This window comes from Mobula hypostoma, chromosome 8 (assembly GCF_963921235.1).
Source record: "Mobula hypostoma chromosome 8, sMobHyp1.1, whole genome shotgun sequence".
Classification (NCBI taxonomy): domain Eukaryota; kingdom Metazoa; phylum Chordata; class Chondrichthyes; order Myliobatiformes; family Myliobatidae; genus Mobula; species Mobula hypostoma.
The window spans coordinates 56,079,349-56,100,079 of NC_086104.1; the positions used below are offsets into that span (position 1 = coordinate 56,079,349).

At 40.5% G+C, this 20,731-nt stretch overlaps 1 protein-coding gene across 3 annotated transcripts in view; it reads right to left on the reverse strand.

Annotated features, from left to right (window-relative positions):
- The window catches only part of LOC134350545 (proteasome activator complex subunit 4-like), a 149,056-nt gene that overhangs the window by 124,956 nt on the left and 3,369 nt on the right, over window positions 1–20,731 (reverse strand). For 2 of the 3 annotated variants that reach the window (XM_063055874.1, XM_063055876.1), the window contains exons 2-5: window positions 7,772–7,912; window positions 5,901–6,017; window positions 3,141–3,197; window positions 2,187–2,231 (exon numbers count right to left, since the gene is read on the reverse strand). In XM_063055874.1, coding sequence (XP_062911944.1) covers window positions 2,187–2,231; window positions 3,141–3,197; window positions 5,901–6,017; window positions 7,772–7,912 — 360 coding nt within the window. The remainder of the gene's footprint in view (window positions 1–2,186; window positions 2,232–3,140; window positions 3,198–5,900; window positions 6,018–7,771; window positions 7,913–20,731) is intronic. The other variant, XM_063055875.1, reaches the window with a different exon arrangement.

Sequence of the window (20,731 nt, forward strand, 5' to 3'; positions counted from 1 at the left end):
TTTGCATAAACCATATTCCCAGATGCACACACATGCAATCTGAAACCAGAAGCTGCAAACAAATCAATATTCGGATACAAATTAAAACAGTAACTAGTGTCTCTCATGGAACAACACAATTATACTAAATAATGGATTGTCAGGTCACTAACATAAGGTGTTTCAAGTACTGGTGACCTCCACTTTAAGGCAGTTTAGGTAATGGATTCATGCCTTTACGGATTCCACAAAACAATACTAAAAAGAAAACAACCTATACAATAAAAATTTGCCCATACAAAATTTAGATAAAATAAGTAAATAAACATTTTAAAACTTGCATTCTTGATGCATGCAGATGGTATGACTTCAAGTCCCAGCAAATTGTAGTGCAGATCATTTTCAAGGAATGCAGCCCCCTTCCTAACCATAAGAGGAGGTCACCTGTACTGATCAGCTTCTCCTTCTGGATAGTAAGCAGAGCAATAAATCCACTAGTCACGTACTAAATCAGACTGTTCTTGGGCATATTACCCAGATAGTGTCCTGCAGTTCAGTATTTCAGATTAAACCTTCCCTCCCCCAAGTATTTTGTTTCATTTTATATGAGAATGGTGATAACTGTAAGATCTTGATTCTTTGCTCAGATTCACCCAGCAAAAGAACTTCTCAAAGCAACATGGCCGTTAATTTGTTCAATCATATTAATTATCCAATTAATTCACTCCTCAAAATTCATAGAAATACAAACCACTTTTATCAATCCCTCCTCATAAAACATGCCTTCAATCCACGGCAATTTTCCAATATCTGGTGTGTCCTCTCCACAGTTTATGTGCACTTCCCCCAAAAGTCACTGCCTTCAACTGAATGCAGTACTTTGAATGGTATTGACCGAGGCACTACTGAATGGTATTGACCACAACCATTATTTAGAATTCCAGTCCACTGGAAAGGGCAAGGATTTTCACCTTTCTAATTACTATTTATACTGCTTCGCCAGATATTAATGGCATTTATGCCTGTACCCAAAGCTCTCTACTCCTCTCCATATACTAATCCATCATTAAGAAAATGGTCAAATCTGTGTTTCCTTGATCCAGACATCACAACAATGAACTTCATCTACCAGAGAATCTCTCTTCCACTAAATTGGTGTATCTTTAACCCAAGAAACTTACTACTACATTTACACAGTGCACGTTCTAAACTAGTGACTTCTTTTTTTAAAAAAATCCAAATCAGGATAAAATAATAAGCCACATCCCATTATCAGAATCTGAAAACCTTGTGCCATGTGGTAATTTCCTAACTAATTGCAACCCACACCATGGAGTTACATCCAATTCTATGTGCTCATTTTTAATTTTCTTTATGTGGACTTCACCAAACCTTCAACAACCATAAATACAGACCACATAATATGCAAGTGATCTTAAATAGTTGAGCTTAGGCCCTTCCTTTTCAAAGTCTGCCTTTTTAAATTTAAAATCTATTTAAGTTCTTAACGTCACTGAAGATGAAAATAAATTATCGCAACTTCCTTGAACTGATATACAAGTTGGATTAACTTTAAACATTAAAGATAGAATACAAGTTAAATTTTAACGGCAAATTTATTATTAACACCTTCCACGAGGCAAGCAATAAACAAACAGCCAACATACCAAGAAAATAAAGGTCTGATTAAATTGTCGCCACCTCACACACCAGTTTATCAAATGATAATAATCCCATTCTCATCATCAAATAGAGCTGAATGCCTGAACAACTTCATCCTCAACTCCTAAATAACCACAGTAGCCAATAAAGGAAGCTCAAAGTCAAGAAGAATATAATTATTTAAATCCAAAATGATAATGACTTAACTAAATATACAATAATGTAATGAATTACATTTTAGTTAATCCAGGAAATCTATTGATTACTGTTTCCATTTGATGAATCTTCATATAAACCTAACATCACTACCAATTATTGCTAAAACTGTCTATTAATTTTAGTTAAGTTACTTATAAATTAGGCAAAAGCCACCAGGTCAACTTTACGGAAACTGTTAAACTTTTAAGTGTAACATAGTACATAGAACAAAGTAAACATGATCTCACTATTATTTGCTATTCTATGAAGATGATCTTCATAGGTTAGAGGAAATCCAAAAACCAAAAGACACTTGAACATCCCTGTTCAATGTTGTCAGTACTTACGGTCGACAACACTTCACCAACGTCTTCAGCAGATTTTCTATGGAACTAAAGGGGGTAAAAAGCCAATTTTACAAATTACCATCAGAAATATTATAAACAGTGGAAATAATCTAGCAATATGGTGCATACGAAGACTGAAACACTTAAGACATTGCCTAGCACATGCAGAGCTGAATTTTCAATGTTCACACAAAGCCAATCAAGAAAATTAATACCACACATCAACTTCAAAAATTTATTTTACTCTTTAGGTCTATTTATAACGTAAAGAAAGATGAAACATAAATATACTGGGATTAAATCCTGATAGCAACTTGGAAACTCTATTTGTGTTTATGTTCTTTATTTTTAAAAAATCCCATTCCCCAACTTAGTTTTATCTAAGTTAATCTTCAGAAACAAAGCATCATAACTGAAACAAAGTTGCTTGACTTGATAAAGCAAGATTTCTAATCTCTAACAGCTAGAAATCATAAATGTGGGCAGTACTCAGGTGCAAATTTCTCCCTACATTCTAGGCTGAAACATACTGAACAATGCAACAAAAAAAAACAATTGTATTATAGTTCACTAATTCATCTCACAGAAGGAAATCTCCTTTGAATAATTAATACTGTTGTAATCCTGAGTGAGTTGTTCCATATAGAAATTATTCTTTATTCCTGCTCCTTATAATTTAATGTTTTACAATTTTTTTGTTTGTCAGCAAAACCCCACTACATCATTAGTAATGCATTTAAGACATTTTACACAAATAGTCCCAAACAGTCTCAAAAGGGAAATTTCATTGCAGTGCGACATTCTCAATAGTGGTGTAATACTACCATTCCATTTTTAATAAAATAATGAACAGGAAAAAGATGCATTTTTAGTAAAAACAATACATCTGTGTGATGAGCTCCACATTTAAAAAGACATGCATTATTGATCGGGCAAATGTATAAACATTCTTACCACCTATGCAAAATACTAAGCACACACGATTTAGAAGACAAGCCTTGTCGGAACGAACTGAATAATAAAGAGAAATACATCAAACAGGGCATAGAAATAAAGAAAGGTATGAGCAATACTGGTGAATAAACAGTTGAAAAAAGTGATGTTCAACAAGAGTTGAAAGCAGCCATTGACATTTTTGTGGTGCTTATATAGCAAGTTGCAACTCATCCCTCGAGTTTTTTTTTGATTTAGTGTCAAGGGTGATTGATGAAGGTAGGGCTGTGGATGTTGCCTTCATGGATTTTAGTAAGGTATTTGATGAGGTTCCTCATAGAAGGCTCATCCAGAAGATTAAGATGCATGGGTATATGGTGAATTACCTGTCAGAATTCAAAACTAGCTTGTCCAGTGACAGAGGGTAGTGGTCAAAGGGACTTACTCTAGATGGAGGTTTGTCATGAATACTGTTCCACAGGGATCTGTACAAGGACCTCTGCTGTTGTGATGTACATAAATGACCTGGATCAAAATGTAGATGGGTGGGTTAGTAAGTTTGCAGATGATATAAAGATTGGTGGTGCTGTGGATAGTGTAGAAGACTGGAAACAAATATAACAGGATATAGATCCGTCGCAGATATGGGCAGAGAAATGGCAAATGGGAGTTTAAGCTAGCCACATGTGAAATGTTGCACATTTGATAGGTTAACTGTGAAGAGACACTACATTGTTAAGGGCAAAATTCTTAACAGTGTTGATGAGCAGAGGGATCTTGGGGTCCAAGTTCATAACTTCCTGAAAATGGCAATACAGGTTGATTAGGTAGTTAAGTTGTCATATGGCATGCTTGCCTTTATTAGTCAAGATACTGAATTCAAAAGTCAGGAAGTTATGTTGTAGCTTTATAAAACTCCAGTTAGGCCGCACCTGGAGTATTACATACAATTCTGGTCACCCCATTACAGAAAGAGGCCCCATGTGCCACCTAGGCACTAAGGATCCAGACAACATTACAGAAAGGGTGTCGAGGTTTTGGAGAGGGTTCAGAAGAGGTTTACCAGATGCTGCCTGAATTAGAGGCATATGCTATAAGGAGAGGTTGGATGAACTTGGTTTGAGTTCATTGGAGTGGTGTAGGCTTCTGAAAGATCTGATAGTTTTCTAAGATTATGGACAGCAGTGATAGAGTAGACAGACAGTATCTTTATACCAGGGTTGAAATGCTTAATATCAGAGAGCATGCAATTAAGCTGACATGGGTAAGTTCAAAGTAGATGTGAGGAGCAAGTTTTTATTACACAGTGAGTGGTGGGTGTCTGGCACTCGCTGCCTGGGTTGGTGGCAGAGGCAGGTACATTAGGGACACTTAAGTGAATTTTAAATAGGCACATCAATGTGAGGAAAATTGAAGGATATGGACATTGTGTCGGTAGAAGGAATTAGTTTAGTTAGCCATTTGATTACTAATTTAATTGGTTTGGCACAACATTGTGGACCAAAGGGCTCATTCTTGTGCTGTACTGTTCTATGTTCTATCCCAGTTAATGTATTTTTGCAAGTACGTTTGAGATGGTTTCAACAACAATGCTCCCACAACACCATTGAGAATGCATCGCACTGTACATCAACAGATACAAATAATGAGACAAAATTACAGCTTTCAAATGAAAGATTAAGCAGATTTTTTTAAATGCTGGATCAAAGTATCTTGAAAATTGTTCGCCAAATATCAAGAAAAATATTCAGTAACTTTAACTATGAAATAATAATTAAAGTTCAGTTACTTAGCTGCTAACTGGCAACATCAGTTTGTTGCCTTTCCAAGGTCGTAGATTGGCTTCCATGTTGTTTCAGTGGTTCTTATTCAGGTGAATGCAGTCACTTGAAGAAATATGCTTTTTCTCCTGTTATTGCATGTTGTTGGAGTATCCGAACATGGCAGCACTTGGGCACTAATCAAATGTCCAGATCCTAACATGCACATCATTTGTCTATGCCAGACTGCATAAGAATGTTAAAGTTTAAGACCGTTCTCCAAAATACCTCAATCCATATCCACAGCAGGGTTACAATAATCTCAATACACGATTTATATTTCATATATTAGTGTAATTTTCAATCATCAGTCACAATTATCACAAGCAATTGGTTGCAAGGATCAAGCATCATGAAACATTCACCATTTCCCCTGGTCAACTGCAAAGATGCACCTTGCAAATTAAAAGCAAAGGTAATTTTCAGTAATTTTGTGCACGTTTCCAATCTCATTATCATACAATACTTACACTTCACTTTGACATTGATCACCTATCTATTTTGTTATTAGGCATAAGTAAGTTTTATAAAATTTGATTTTGTGCATCGTTAAATAAGCCAGATAACATTTCTCCTAACATGGAAGAGTAACAAGTGACAGAGTGACAGGATCACAATGACTTCAAAATCAAATTAATCTTTTTGAGGTACACAAGCTTAAATAAGTGAAAATGGAGTACAGACTTCTGTGAATATATGTTTGTATCCTTTCATACTCCATTTTTCATCAGTGACAGAAGTCTTGCCTACTGTAAAGAAAAATTACTTACAGCCTGGCATAGACAAATTATATATATTTAAGCTCTGGACAAAACAAATCAACATGACAGCCAATCCAGAACCTTGGAAAGGCAACAACTGATGTTGATAGTTAACAGCTAAACAACAAATATGAAGGAACTCAAATGACTCAGACTTCTAATTCAGTAATATTTCAGACATGCAAAAGAGATATACTTACTTTGGAAACCAATTTAACCCAAGGTGCTCTGTCTTGGAGTACAAAATTCTTTCTACTGTTACATACAATGGTCTCCATGGCAACTGTAAATCCTCCCTTGATAAGAGTTCTTTTTTCCTGGTAATAATTTTTTTTTAAAAATTAAAAAGTTACAACACTTAAATGAAATAGAATAAAAATACTAGGAATAAATATACTAATAGGGAGAGTTAAGACACTGCAAGGGTAAGATACCCTGATGGGAATTATATACAGGAGTCCAAATGGTAGCCGAGATGTAGGGACAAATTACAAAAAGAGAAAGAAAAGGCACGAGAAAAAGGCAATGTTACAATGTCATGGGGGATTTCAATATGTAGGTAGATTGGGAAAATGTCAGGTTGGTGCTGGATCCCAAGAGAAATAATATGCAGAATGTCTTTAAAATGGCGTTTTTTTTTAAAGAGCAGCTTGTGGTCGAGTCCAATAAGGGAAAAAATATTCTAATGAACCAGATTTGATTAGAGAGGTTAAGGTACAGGAACCCTAAGGAAACAATTATTATAATATGATAGAATTCACACTGCATTTGGGGAGGGAGAAGCTAAAAGTCAGATGTATCAGTATTGCAGTGGAGTAAAGGAAATTACAGAGGCATGAGAGAGGAGGTGGCCAAAGTTCATTGGAAGGGGACATGAGCAGGGATGCCGACAGAACAGCAACGGCTACAGATTCTGGGAGTAATTTGGAAGGTATATCCTAGACAGAGGATAAGGCAACCATGGCCAGCAAAGGAAGTCAAAGACAACATAAACAAAAAACAGAAGGCAAATGAAATAGCAAAAATTAATGGGAAGTTAGGGGATTGGGAAGCCTTATAAAACCAACAGAAGGTAACTACAGAGCAATAAGGAGAGAAAAGATGAAATATGAAAGTAAGCTAGCCAATAATATCAAAGAGGATACCAAATATTTTTATTTATTTTTATATATATAGAAAAGTGAGAGTGAATTTTGGACCAATGGAAAAAGACGCTGGAGAGGTAGCAATGAAGATGGAGAAACCGCGGATGAACTTAGTAAGTATTGTGTGGAAGACACCAGCCAGTATGGCAGAAATTTGAGTGCGTCAGGGGGCAGAAGTGAACATAGTTGCTAACACTAAGGAGAAGGTGCTTGGAAAGCTGAAAACTGAAAGGTTTGAAGGCAGCTAAGTCACTTAGACCAGATGGACTATACTATACCCCAGAAATATACCTCTGAAATAGTTAGCTGAAGAGTCTATGGAGGCATTAGCAATGATCTTTCAAAAATCACTAGATTCTGGAATGGTCCCGGAGGATTTGAAAATCAGAGATGTCACTATATTCATTAAGAAGGGAGGGAGACTAAAGAGGAGAAATTATAGCCCAGTTAGCCTGACTAGGAAAGATGTTAGGGAAGATGTTGAAGTCAATTATTAAGGATGAGGTTTTGGGGTACTTGGAAACACACAGCTGTTGAGGCCAAATCATTGGGTATATTTAAAGCAGAGGTTGATAGGTTCTTAATTAGTAAGACGGCAAAGATTACAGGGAGTAGGCAAGAGAATGGGGTTGAGATGGATTATAAATCAGTCAAGATGGAATAGCAGAGCAGACTCAGTTGGGCCCAAGGCCTAATTCTGTTACTATGTCTTGTGGTCTTATGGTCTAAATTCAAACAGTATATTTTCCCTACATCCAAATCTGTTTATAAAATAAATCTGATTCAAAGTTAACTGTATTATTGCACTTAAAATATTCAAGGTAATCTTCTTTAAAACACCAAGTTTGAAGTTTAAGGTTGAGAATTACTCATGGTTAGTCACAGCTTATTACAATGTATCTTAAAAGAATTTACTCTGAACTTACTTGAGCAAATTTATTAACAATCGAGTGAATCCTTGCATCATGCTGATCTCAAGTTCGGGCATGACAACTAGTTCATACAGCAGCTTAACAAATATTACATGATCTTCTTTGCTGAACTTCCTCCCATATAGTCGGATATATCTGAAAAACAAAACAAAAATGAGATGTATATTATCAAACTCTGTATCAGTTTCCCAGAAATTTTGAGTGATAGAAAACCTTATAGTCAAACCATTTTTGAACACAATGGAGCAGCAACCCATAAGAGAAATGACTTGAGGTTGAGTTTATAAGCTGAAATGAAATAAAAATCAGAGATGTGCAGAAAGCCCAAATTAGAGAAACAAAACCTCAAGGATCAGGACTATTTGAGAGAAATGTAAACAAACTAAACACAAGGAACATTATTTTAAAAATCAGGCCATTGCCAAACCACAAAATAATGTAGGTCAGTGATATGTGAGTTGAGATATTGGGGGGTGATTGGATTATGATAGAGGTCTTTAACAGCACGGAAGGTGGTTTGCACACCGAGTCATAGAAAAGTACAGCACAGAAACAGGCCATTCGGCCCATCTAGTCATGCCAAACCATTTCAACTTCCCATCGACCTGCACCAGGACCACAGTCCTCCATATCCTACCATCCACGCACCTATCCGAACTTCTGTTAAATGCTGAAATCAAGCTCGCATGTACCACTTGCGCTGGCATCTCAATCAACACTAACAACCCTCTGACTGAAGAAGTTTCCCCTCATGTTCCCCTTAAACTTTTCACCCTTAACACATGACTTCCAGTTTTAGTTTCACCCAATCTCAATGGAAAAAGCCTGCTTGCTATACCCTAGCTATACCCTTCATAATTTTGTATGCTTCTATCAAATATCCTCTCAATCTTCTATTTTCCAAGGAATAAAGTCCTAACCTGTTCAATCCTTCCTTATAACTCATGTCTTCCAGTCCTGGCAACACCCTTGTAAATTTTCTCTACATACTTTCATCCTTATTTGCAACTTTCCTGTAAGTAGGTGAGTGACCAAATCTGCACAAAATACTCCAAATTAGACCTCAACAACATTTATACAACTTCAACATAATGTTCCATCTTCTGTAGTAAATACTTGGATTTATGAAGACCAATGTGTCAAAAGCTTTCTTTGCAACCCTGTTTACCTGTGACACCACTTTCAGTGAATTATGGACCTGCAATCCCAGATCCACTTATTCCATAGCACTCCTCAGTGCCCTACCGCTCACCGTGTAAGACCTACCCTGGCTGATCCTACCAAAATGTAACACTCGCACTTATCTGCATTAAATTCCATCTGCCATTTTTCCAACTGGTTCAGATCCCACTGCAACCTCTGATAGTCTTCCTCACTGTCCACTATACATACCCTCAATCTTGGTGTCATCCGCAAATTTGCTGATCCAATTTACCACATGATCATGCAGATTGTTAATATAGATGGTAAACAGCAACGGGCCCATCCCCAATCCCTGTGGCACTCCACTAGTCACAGGCTTCCAGTCAGAGAGGCAACTATCTGGTACCACTCTCTGGCTTCTCCCACAAAGCCAGAGTCTAATCCAATTTACTACCTTATCCTGAATGCCAAGTGACGGAAGTTTCTTGACCAAACTTCCATTTGAGCTGGACCAGAAAGAGAGGCCATGCAAAAACAGATACTCCTAAATAACTAAAGTTAGAAAAATTTACTTCCTAACTTTAGCCTCAAAGTAATGTTGCAGCTCTATGAAACTCTGGTTAAACCACACCTGCAGTATTGCATTCAGTTCTGGTCCTCTCAGTATAGGAAGGATGTGGAAGCTTTGGAGAGGGTGCAGAAGAAATTTACCAGGATGCTGCCTGGATTAGAGAACATGTCTTATGAGAAAGGGTGAGCGAGCTAAAGTTTTTCTCTTTGGAGCAAAGGAGGATGAGAGGAAACAAAAAAATCTGCAGATGCAATGGTGGGATCCAAGCAACACACACAAAATGCTGGAGAAACTCAGCAGGCCAGGCAGTATCTATGGAAAAGAGTAAAGTTAATGATTCGGGCCAAGACCCTTCATCAGGACTGGAGAAAAAAAGATGAGGAGGAAAAAAAATGAGGTGGAGGGAGGGGAGGAAGAAACACATGGTGATAGCTGAAATGGGGGGGGTGAAGTAAAGATCTGGGAAATTATATGGTGAAACAGATAAAGTGCTTGAGAAGAAGGAATCTGATGAGATGACAGGAGGTCATGGCAGAAAGAGGCGGTGCACCACCACCAAAGGGAGGTGATGTGCAGGTAAGGAGATAAGGTGAGAGGGGAAATAGGAATGGGGAATGGTGGGGGGGAGGGGAGAGCAATACCAGAAGTTTGAGGAATTGATGTTCATGCCATCAGGTTGGAGGCTATCCAGGCAGAATGTAAGGGGTTGCTCCTCCAATCGGAGCGTGGCCTCATCGCGACAGTACAGGCCATGGACTGACATGTCAGAAGGGGAATGGGAAGTGGAATTAAAATGGGCAGCCATAGTCATACTTTATTGATCCCAGGGGAAATTGGTTTTCGTTACAGTTGCACCATAAATAATAAATAGTAATAGAACCATAAATAGTTAAATCGTAATATGTAAATTATGCCAATAAATTATGAAATAAGTCCAGGACCAGCCTATCGGCTCAGGGTGTCTGACCCTCCAAGGGAGGAGTTGTAAAGTTTGATGGCCACAGGCAGGAATGACTTCCTATGACGCTCTGTGCTGCATCTCGGTGGAATGAGTCTCTGGCTGAATGTACTCCTGTGCCCACCCAGTACATTATGTAGTGGATGGGAGACATTGACCAAGATGGCATGCAACTTAGACAGCGTCCTCTTTTCAGACACCACCGTCAGAGAGTCCAGTTCCATCCCCACAACATCACCGACCTTACGAATGAGTTTGATGATTCTGTTGGTGTCTGCTACCCTCAGCCTGCTGCCCCAGCACACAACAGCAAACATGATAGCACTGGCCACCACAGACTCGTAGAACATCCTTAGCATCGTCCGGAGACCTCAGTCTCCTCAGGAAATAGAGACGGCTCTGACCCTTCTTGTAGACAGCCTCAGTGTTCTTTGACCAGTCCAGTTTATCGTCAATTCGTATCCCCAGGTATTTGTAATCCTCCATGTCCACACTGACCCCCTGGATGGAAACAGGGGTCACCGGTACCTTAGCTCTCCTCAGGTCTACCACCAGCTCCTTAGACTTCTTCACATTAAGCTGCAGATAATTCTGCTCACACCAAGTGACAAAGTTTCCTACCGTAGCCCTGTACTCAGCTTCATCTCCCTAGCCACCGGGAGATACTGCTTTTTCTAGCAGACGGAGCATAGGTGCTCAGCAAAGCAGAGTCCAAACCTACATCGGGTCTCACCAATATACAGAAAGCCACACCAGAAGCACCCGATACAGTAGATGACCTGAACAGACTCACAGGTGAAGTGGTGCCTCACCTGGAAGGACTGTTTGGGGCTCTGAATGGTAGCACAGTAATTGACCCCAACAGACTTGATAGAGGTGTATAAGGCAATAGGAGGCATAGGTGAGTGGACAGCCAGCAACTTTCCACCAGGGTGGCAATGGCTGATATGAGACAGCATACAACATCATGGGCCGAAGGGTCTGTACTGTTGTGTGTTCCATAGTGCTTAGAGTACTGTGTACAGTTCTAGTTGTCACACTATAAGGGAAGATATGATTACACTACAGAGGGAGGAAAAAAAAGATTCACAAAAACATTGTTGGAACTAAATACCTAAGTTCTTAAGTGAGACAGGAAAGGCTTGGACTGTGAGTGAAGGAAGCCAAGGGATGGCCTTAGAGGTTTAGAAAATCACAAGGGTCTCATATAAAGTGGATGATCATTATCCTTTTTCCAGGGTAGGGTAGTCTAAAATTAGAGGAAATACATTTATGAAAGCGGAAAGATTTAGAAGTGATGATAGGCAAGACTTCCCGCATGGAGGGTGGTGAGAATTTGGAATGAGCTCCCAGAGAAAATGGTAGAGGTGGGAACAATTACAAATATTTAGAAGACATTTGAGTAGGGTCATAGATAGGAACGGTTTAGAGCAGGGTTTCCCAACCTTTGTGCCTTGGAGCCTTACCATTCATTGAGGGGTCCATGAACCTCATGCTGAGAACCCTTAGTTTACAGGCTAGGTAAATCAGACTAGCTCAGGAGGGCATTGTTTGGCTAAAGGGCCTGTTTCTATGTTGCTTAACTCCATGAATATGTAACTAACACGAGGGGGCATAGTTTTAAGGTGCTTGGTAATAGGTACCAAGGGGATGTCAGGGGTAAGTTTTTCACACAGAGAGTGGTGGGTGTGTAGAATGCACTGCCGACAGCGATGGTGGAAGAAGATACAAAGGGGTCTTTTAAGAGCCTCTTAAATAGGTACATGGAGCTTAGAAACATAGAGGGCTATGCGCTAGGGAAATTCTAGGCCGTTTCTAGAGTAGGAATTCCTACCCTGGACCCATTGCAATTTGCCCATCGCCACAATAGGTCAATGGCAGATGCAATCTCAATGGCTCTTCACATGGCCTTGGGTCATCTGGACAATACAAACACCTATGTCAGGATGCTGTTCATCGACTATAGCTCAGCATAACACCATCATTCCCACAATCCTGACTGAGAAGTTGCAGAACCTGGGCCTCTGTACCTCCCTCTGCAATTGGATCCTCGACTTCCTAACTGGAAGACCACGATCTTTGCACGTTGGTGATAATATCTCCTCCTCGCTGACGACCAACACTGGTACACTGCAGGGTGTGTGCTTAGCCCACTGCTCTACTCTCGCTATACCCATGACTCTGTGGCTAGGCATACCTCAAATACCATGCTGATGATACAACCATCCTTGGTACAATCTCAGATGGAGATGAGAGGGTGTACAGGAGCGAGATATGCCAACTAGTGGAGTGGTGTCACAGCAACAACCTTGCACCCAATATCAGTAAGACGAAAGAACTGTTTGTGGACTCCAGGAAAGGTAAGATGAGGGTACACATACCAATCCTCATAGCGGGATCAGAAGTGGAGAGAGTGAGCAGTTTCAAGTTTCTGGGTGTCAAGATCTCTGAGGATCTAACCTGGTCCCAACATACTGATGCAGCTATAAAGAAGGCAAGACAGTGACTATACTTCATTAGGAGTTTGAAGAGATTTGGCATTTCAACAAATACACTCAAAAACTTCTATAGATATACCGTGGAGAGCATTCTGACAAGCTGCTTCACTGTCTAGTATGGCGGGGGGGGGGGTGCTACTGCACAGGTCTGCAAGCAGCTGCAGAGGGGTGTAAATTTAGTCGGCTCCATCTTGGGTACTAGCCTGCAAAGTACCCAGGACATCTTCAAGGAGCGATGTCTCAGAAAGGCAGCGTCCATTATTAAGGACCTCCAGCACCCAGGGCATGCCCTTTTCTCACTGTTACCATCAGGTAGGAGGTACAGAAGCCTGAAGGCACACACTCAGCGATTCAGGAACAGCTTCTTCCCCTCTGCCATCCAATTCCTAAATGGACATTGAACCTGTGAACATTACCTCACATTTTAATATATATTATTCCTGTTTTTGCAAGAGATTTAACCTATTCAATATATGTATACTGGAATTGATTTATTTTCTTCTTTTATATTATGTATTGCATTGAGCTACTGCTGCTAAGTAACAAATGTCACGACACATGCCAGTGACAATAAACCTGATTCTGATTCTGAGGTTACATGGTCAACACAACATTGTGAGCTGAAGGGCCTGTAACGTGCTGTAAATTTCTATGTTCTATGTATAACTAGCTAAACTACAATGATAATACTCACAGATTTGTGCACCTAACTACTGCCAGCCACTGAAATAAATGTTCCAATCATAGAAACAGTTATTTTATGATTCTGCAAACAAACTCAAATTTTTTGTATCATACATCAAAGTTGCTGGTGAACGCAGCAGGCCAAGCAGCATCTATAGGAAGAGGTGCAGTCGACGTTTCAGGCCGAGACCTTTCATCAGGACTAACTGAAGGAAGAGGATACATTTAGCTTTATTAACTTGTTCCAACTCATTTTGGTGCTTCCAACATATGAACATACAAATTTTTTGTATGTTCATATATTGGAAGCAACAAAATGAGTTGGAACAAGTTAATAAAGCTAAATGTATCCTTCTATTGCATGAACAGTAGACCAAGACAGGAGTTACAAGAGCAAAATGCCCTGGACCCATAGAATTCTGAAAAGCGAATTACAAGTACTCAGCAGGTCAGCAAACATTTGTGCAGAAAGAAAGAGTTATTGTTTTCAATTGTTAATGGCAGCAAAAAAAGTTTTAAAACAATTTCAGACACTAGCTCATCACAAAATCACGTGTGATACATGTGAGTACAGTTCACACTTCAAACTGTCAAAAATGCAAGTGAATGGTTAATTATAATCAAATAAGTTCCAAATGTCAGCATGGACTCTGTGGGCTAAAGGGCCTTTATCCACCGTCAATGCTTTGGAAATTACAAGAAAGGTTACAGAAATGGAGGTATTAAACAGGGAGTAGTGTGTGTTATCTGTTGCCAAATTTATAGACACAGAAATTCATTACTAATTTTATTGAAGAGAATCCCTGCTATAATTTATTAACTAAATAATAACTAAACTAACTAAAATATTAGCTACATACATCAAAGTTGCTGGTGAACGCAGCAGGCCAAGCAGCATCTATAGGAAGAGGCGCAGTCGACGTTTCAGGCCGAGACCCTTCGTCAGGACTAACTGAAGGAAGAGTGAGTAAGGGATTTGAAAGCTGGAGGGGGAGGGGGAGATGCAAAATGATAGGAGAAGACAGGAGGGGGAGGGATAGAGCCGAGAGCTGGACAGGTGATAGGCAAAAGGGAATACGAGAGGATCATGGGACAGGAGGCCTAGGGAGAAAGACGGGGGGGTGGGGTGACCCAGAGGATGGGCAAGAGGTATATTCAGAGGGACAGAGGGAGAAAAAGGAGAGTGAGAGAAAGAATGTGTGCATAAAAATGAGTAACAGCTGGGGTACGAGGGGGAGGTGGGGCCTAGCGGAGGTTAGAGAAGTCAATGTTCATGCCATCAGGTTGGAGGCTACCCAGACGGAATATAAGGTGTTGTTCCTCCAACCTGAGTGTGGCTTCATCTTTACAGTAGAGGAGGCCGTGGATAGACATGTCAGAATGGGAATGGGATGTGGAATTAAAATGTGTGGCCACTGGGAGATCCTGCTTTCTCTGGCGGACAGAGCGTAGATGTTCAGCAAAGCGGTCTCCCAGTCTGCGTCGGGTCTCACCAATATATAAAAGGCCACATCGGGAGCACCGGACGCAGTATATCACCCCAGTCGACTCACAGGTGAAGTGATGCCTCACCTGGAAGGACTGTTTGGGGCCCTGAATGGTGGTAAGGGAGGAAGTGTAAGGGCATGTGTAGCACTTGTTCCGCTTACACGGATAAGTGCCAGGAGGGAGATCAGTGGGGAGGGATGGGGGGGACGAATGGACAAGGGAGTTGTGTAGGGAGCGATCCCTGCGGAATGCAGAGGGGGGGGGAGGGAAAGATGTGCTTAGTGGTGGGATCCCGTTGGAGGTGGCGGAAGTTACAGAGAATAATATGTTGGACCCGGAGGCTGGTGGGGTGGTAGGTGAGGACCAAGGGAACCCTATTCCTAGTGGGGTGGTGGGAGGATGGAGTGAGAGCAGATGTACGTGAAATGGAGGAGATGCGTTTAAGAGCAGAGTTGATAGTGGAGGAAGGGAAGCCCCTTTCTTTAAAAAATGAAGACATCTCCCTCGTCCTAGAATGAAAAGCCTCATCCTGAGAGCAGATGCGGCGGAGACGGAGGAATTGCGAGAAGGGGATGGCGTTTTTGCAAGAGACAGGGTGAGAAGAGGAATAGTCCAGATAGCTGTGAGAGTCAGTAGGCTTATAGTAGATATCAGTGGATAAGCTGTCTCCAGAGACAGAGACAGAAAGATCTAGAAAGGGGAGGGAGGTGTCGGAAATAGACCAGGTAAACTTGAGGGCAGGGTGAAAGTTGGAGGCAAAGTTAATAAAGTCAACGAGTTCTGCATGCGTGCAGGAAGCAGCGCCAATGCAGTCATCGATATAGCGAAGGAAAAGTGGGGGACAGATACCAGAATAAGCACGGAACATAGATTGTTCCACAAACCCAACAAAAAGGCAGGCATAGCTAGGACCCATACGGGTGCCCATAGCTACACCTTTAGTTTGGAGGAAATGGGAGGAGCAAAAGGAGAAATTACTAAGAGTAAGGACTAATTCCGCTAGACGGAGCAGAGTGGTGGTAGAGGGGAACTGATTAGGTCTGGAATCCAAAAAGAAGCGTAGAGCTTTGAGACCTTCCTGATGGGGGATGGAAGTATATAAGGACTGGACATCCATGGTGAAAATAAAGCGGTGGGGGCCAGGGAACTTAAAATCATCGAAAAGTTTAAGAGCGTGAGAAGTGTCACGAACATAGGTCGGAAGGGATTGAACAAGGGGTGATAAAACAGTGTCGAGGTATGCAGAAACGAGTTCGGTGGGGCAGGAGCAAGCTGAGACAATAGGTCGGCCAGGACAGGCAGGTTTGTGGATCTTGGGTAGGAGGTAGAAACGGGAAGTGCGGGGTGTGGGAACTATAAGGTTGGTAGCAGTGGATGGGAGATCCCCTGAGCGGATAAAGTTGTTGATAGTGTGGGAGACAATGGCCTGGTGCTCCTTGGTGGGGTCACAATCGAGGGGTAAATAAGAGGAGGTATCCGCGAGTTGTCGCTGTGCCTCAGCACGGTAGAGGTCAGTACGCCAGACTACAACAGCACCCCCTTTATCAGCGGGTTTAATAATAAGGTTAGGATTAGTGCGGAGGGAGTGGAGAGCAGAGCGTTCCGAAGGAGTGAGGTTGGAATGGGGACAAGGTGCAGTGAAGTCGAGACGGTTGATGTCCCGTTTTTATTAGCTAATATTAGCTAATCAGGTTGGCGCTCAATCCAAGCAAGGAAATTTGTAGGATGCCTACGAGATGGCTTTTTAGAGCAGCTTGTGGTTGAGTTCATTATGGGAGTGGCAATTCTGGATTGGGTGTTAAGTAATGACTCAGATTTTATTAAGAAGCTTAAGGTAAAGGAACTCCTAAGAGACAGTGATCGTAAACCCTGATGTTTGAGGAAGAGGAGATAAAAATCGAATTTATCACTATTACAGCAGAGTAAAGGGAACTGCAGAAGCATGAGAGAGGAGCTGATCAAAGTTGATTAAAACGGGACGTAAGCAGGAATATGGCAGAACAACAATGGCTGAAGTTTCTGGGAGCAATTCGAAAGTAGGAAAGATACATCTCAAAAGTTAAGTATTTTTCTAAAGGGAGAATGAAGCAACTATGGCTGACATGGGAAGTCAAAAACAGCATAAAAGCAAAAGAAAGGCCATATAAAATAGCCAAAATTAGTGGTAAGGTGGAGGATTGGGAAGCTTTTAATAACCAATAGACAGCAACTAAAAAACCATAAAGAGGGAAAAGATGAATTATTAGGGTAAGCTAGCCAATAATATAAAAGACAATACAAAAAGTTTTTCTGAGATACAAAGATTCAGAGATGAGAGAGGATATCATACAATTTGAAAATGACACGGCAACAGGGGACAAAGAAATGGTGGACAAACCTAATAAATATTTTGCATCAGTCTTTACTGTGGAAGACACTAGCAGAATGTAGAAATTTGAGAGTGTTGGGGTCAGGAGTGAGTGTAGTTGCTATTAATAAGGATAAGATGCTTGGAAGGCAGAAAATTCTTAAGGTATATAAATCATCTTGACCAGATGGACTACACCCCAGGTTCACAAAGAGGTAGATGAAGAGATTATGGAAGTATTACTAATGGTTTCAGAAGAATGGAAAATTACAAAAGTTACTCCAGTCTTTAAGAAGAGAGGGAAGCAGAAGAAACGAAATTATAGACCAGTTAGCCTGACTTCAATGGTTGGGAAGATCTGAGTTCATTATTAAAGATGAGGTTTTGGGATATATGACAAAACAGGCCAAAGTCAGCATGCCTTCCTTCAGGGGATATCTTGCCTGACAAATCTGTTGGAATTCTTTGAAGAAATAACAGGCAGGGTAGACAAAGGATAGTCTGTAGATGTTCCTTAATTAGATTTCCAGAAGGCCTTTGACAAGGTGCCACACACAAGTCCACTTACCAAGATTGGAGCCCATGGTATTATAAGAAAGATACCTGCATGACTGGCAGGAGACAAAGAGTGGCAACAAAGTGGGGCTTTCTGCTTAGCTGCCAGTTTATTACAGAAAAGTTACTGGCATGGTTTGTGCATTGGCTGATTGGTAGGAAGTGGCAAGTGGGAATAAGAGGAGCCTTTTCTGGTTGGCTGCCAGTGACTAGTGGTGTTCCGCAGGGATCGGTGCTGGGACTGGTTTTTATGCTGAATACCAATGATTTACATTATGGAATAGATGGTTTTGTTGCTAAGTTTGCAGATGATACGAAGACTGGCGGGGTAGCAGATAGGGTTGAGGAAACAGGAAGGCTGCAAAAGGACTGAGACAGATTAGGAGAATGGGCAAGAGAGTGGCAAATGAAATACAATGTTAGAAAATGCATGGTCATGCACTTTGGTAGTAGAAATAAATACGCAGACCATTTTCTGAACAGGGAGAAAATCCAAACATCTGAGATGTAAAGGGACTTGGGAATCCTTGTGCAGAACACTTAAAGGTTATCTTGCAGGTGTGGTCAGGGGTGAGGAGGACAAATACAATGTTAGCATTCATTTCAAGAGGTCTAGAATACAAGAGTAGGAATGTGATGCTAAGGTTTTATAAGGCACTGGTGAGGTTCACCTTGAGTATTGTGAACAGTTTTGGGCTCATCATCTAAGAAAAGATGTGTTGGCATTGGAGAAGGTTCAGAGGAGGTTTGCAAGAATGATTCCTGGAATGAAAGGGTTATCATTCAAGGAATATTTGATAGCTCTAGGTCTATACTTGCTGGAATTTAGAAGGATGGATCTCAATGAAACCTTTCAAATGTTGAAAGGCCTAGACAGAGTAGATGCGGAACGGATGTTTCTAATGGTGGGGCAGTATAGGACAAGAGGGCACAGCCTCAGGATAAAGGAGTGTCCATTTCAAACAGAGATGCAGAGAGACTTCTTTCACCAGATAGTGGTGAATTTGTGGAATTTATTATCACAGGCAGCTAGGGAGGCCAGGTCATTTGGGTGTATTTAAGGCAGAGCTTGATAGGTTCTTGATTGGACATGGCACCAAAAGGTTACAGGGAGAAGGCCAAGGAGTAGAGCTGAGGAGTGAAACAAGGATCAGCCATGATTGAATGGCAGAAGAGACTCAGTAAGCCAAATGGCCTAATTCTGCTCCTATGTCTTATAAGCAAAAAAGTGGCAAATGGAATATATTATAGTGAAGTGCATGGTTATGCACTTTGGTAGAAGGAATAAAGGCAAAGACTATTTTCTAAATGGGGAGAAAATTCAAAAATCCCAGATGCAAAGGAACAGGGGAGTGCTCACGCAGGATTTCCTAAAAATTAACTTGCAGGTTGAGTCAGTGGTAAGGAAGTCAAATGTAATTTTCGTATTCATTTTGAGAGGACTAGAATACAAAAGCAAGGATGCAATGCTTTAGAAGGCATTGGACAGACTGCACTTAAGAGTATTGTGAGCAGTTTTGGGCTCTTTATCGAACAAAATATGTATTGGCATTGGAGAACATGTTTCCTTTGGTGGGAGAGTCAAGGACCAGAGAGCACAGTCTCAGAACAGAGGGACATCCATTCAGAACAGAGATGAGAGAAAAATTTCTTCAGCAAGAGGGTGGTGAAGCTGTGGAATTCATTGTCACAGACAGCTGTGCAGGCCAAGTCATTGGGTATATTTAAGGCAGAGGTTGATAGGTTCTTGATCAATCAGGGCGTCAAAAGTTACAGGGAGAAGGCAGAAAATAAGGTTGAGAGTGATAATAAATCAGCCATGATGAAATGGCGGAGCAAACTCAATGGGCCAAATGGTCTAATTCTACAATGTCGTATGGTCTAGTATTATTAAAATATGTGACACCATGTACAAGGATCAAATAAAGAGACAAAATTTTGGCAAGTTAATGCTAAACCAGTGGGCTCAAAGCTTAACAGTTTAATAACTCAATCAGCACTTACAAATTATTGTTTTTTTAACAAAAGTGACTTGCCTGTTATATTAGGAATGGCTGAGTGCACTCTAGAGCATCGAGGGATGTGAGGTGACCATATTGAGACATGCAAAATAATTTGTAGTTAGGTACATCCACTAAATCTAGAACTATATTTCCAGATAATGGGGAGGACATATTTCTAGACTGACAAATTATTTTGACTGCTGATCGTCAGCCAAGTAGGCTCAAGGGACCAAAGTGTACATCTGCTATAATTTATGTTGCTTCATTCTTATTTCTAACTATATCTGTAAAATAAATTATGAAAGCATTTATATATTAAATGTAGTTTTGAATTAACTATATCATTGATATCTTCTATTCAAATTTAGCCTGCACCAGAATTTTACTGCATGGGATTCATCTCTCTTTCTCCAAAGACTATTAATAAACCCAGCTTTCTACTGCCCAGCTCAAACACATTATTGCTATCTGTTGCATGTTAACATATACCTCTCACAGGATTAGTTAACAGAACGAACAGAATACAAAAACACAATTCTATGAAAGGAAAACATTTACTGTATAATGATATGGGGCATGAACAATGGAATGAAACTGGGCAATTCTTTGAAAGAGCTGGTACATGCTGAGTAAGACAAATATTCTCATTTTGCGCTTTCGAAGCTCACATCACCAAAGAGAATTGATTATCCCCCATACACAGAAAC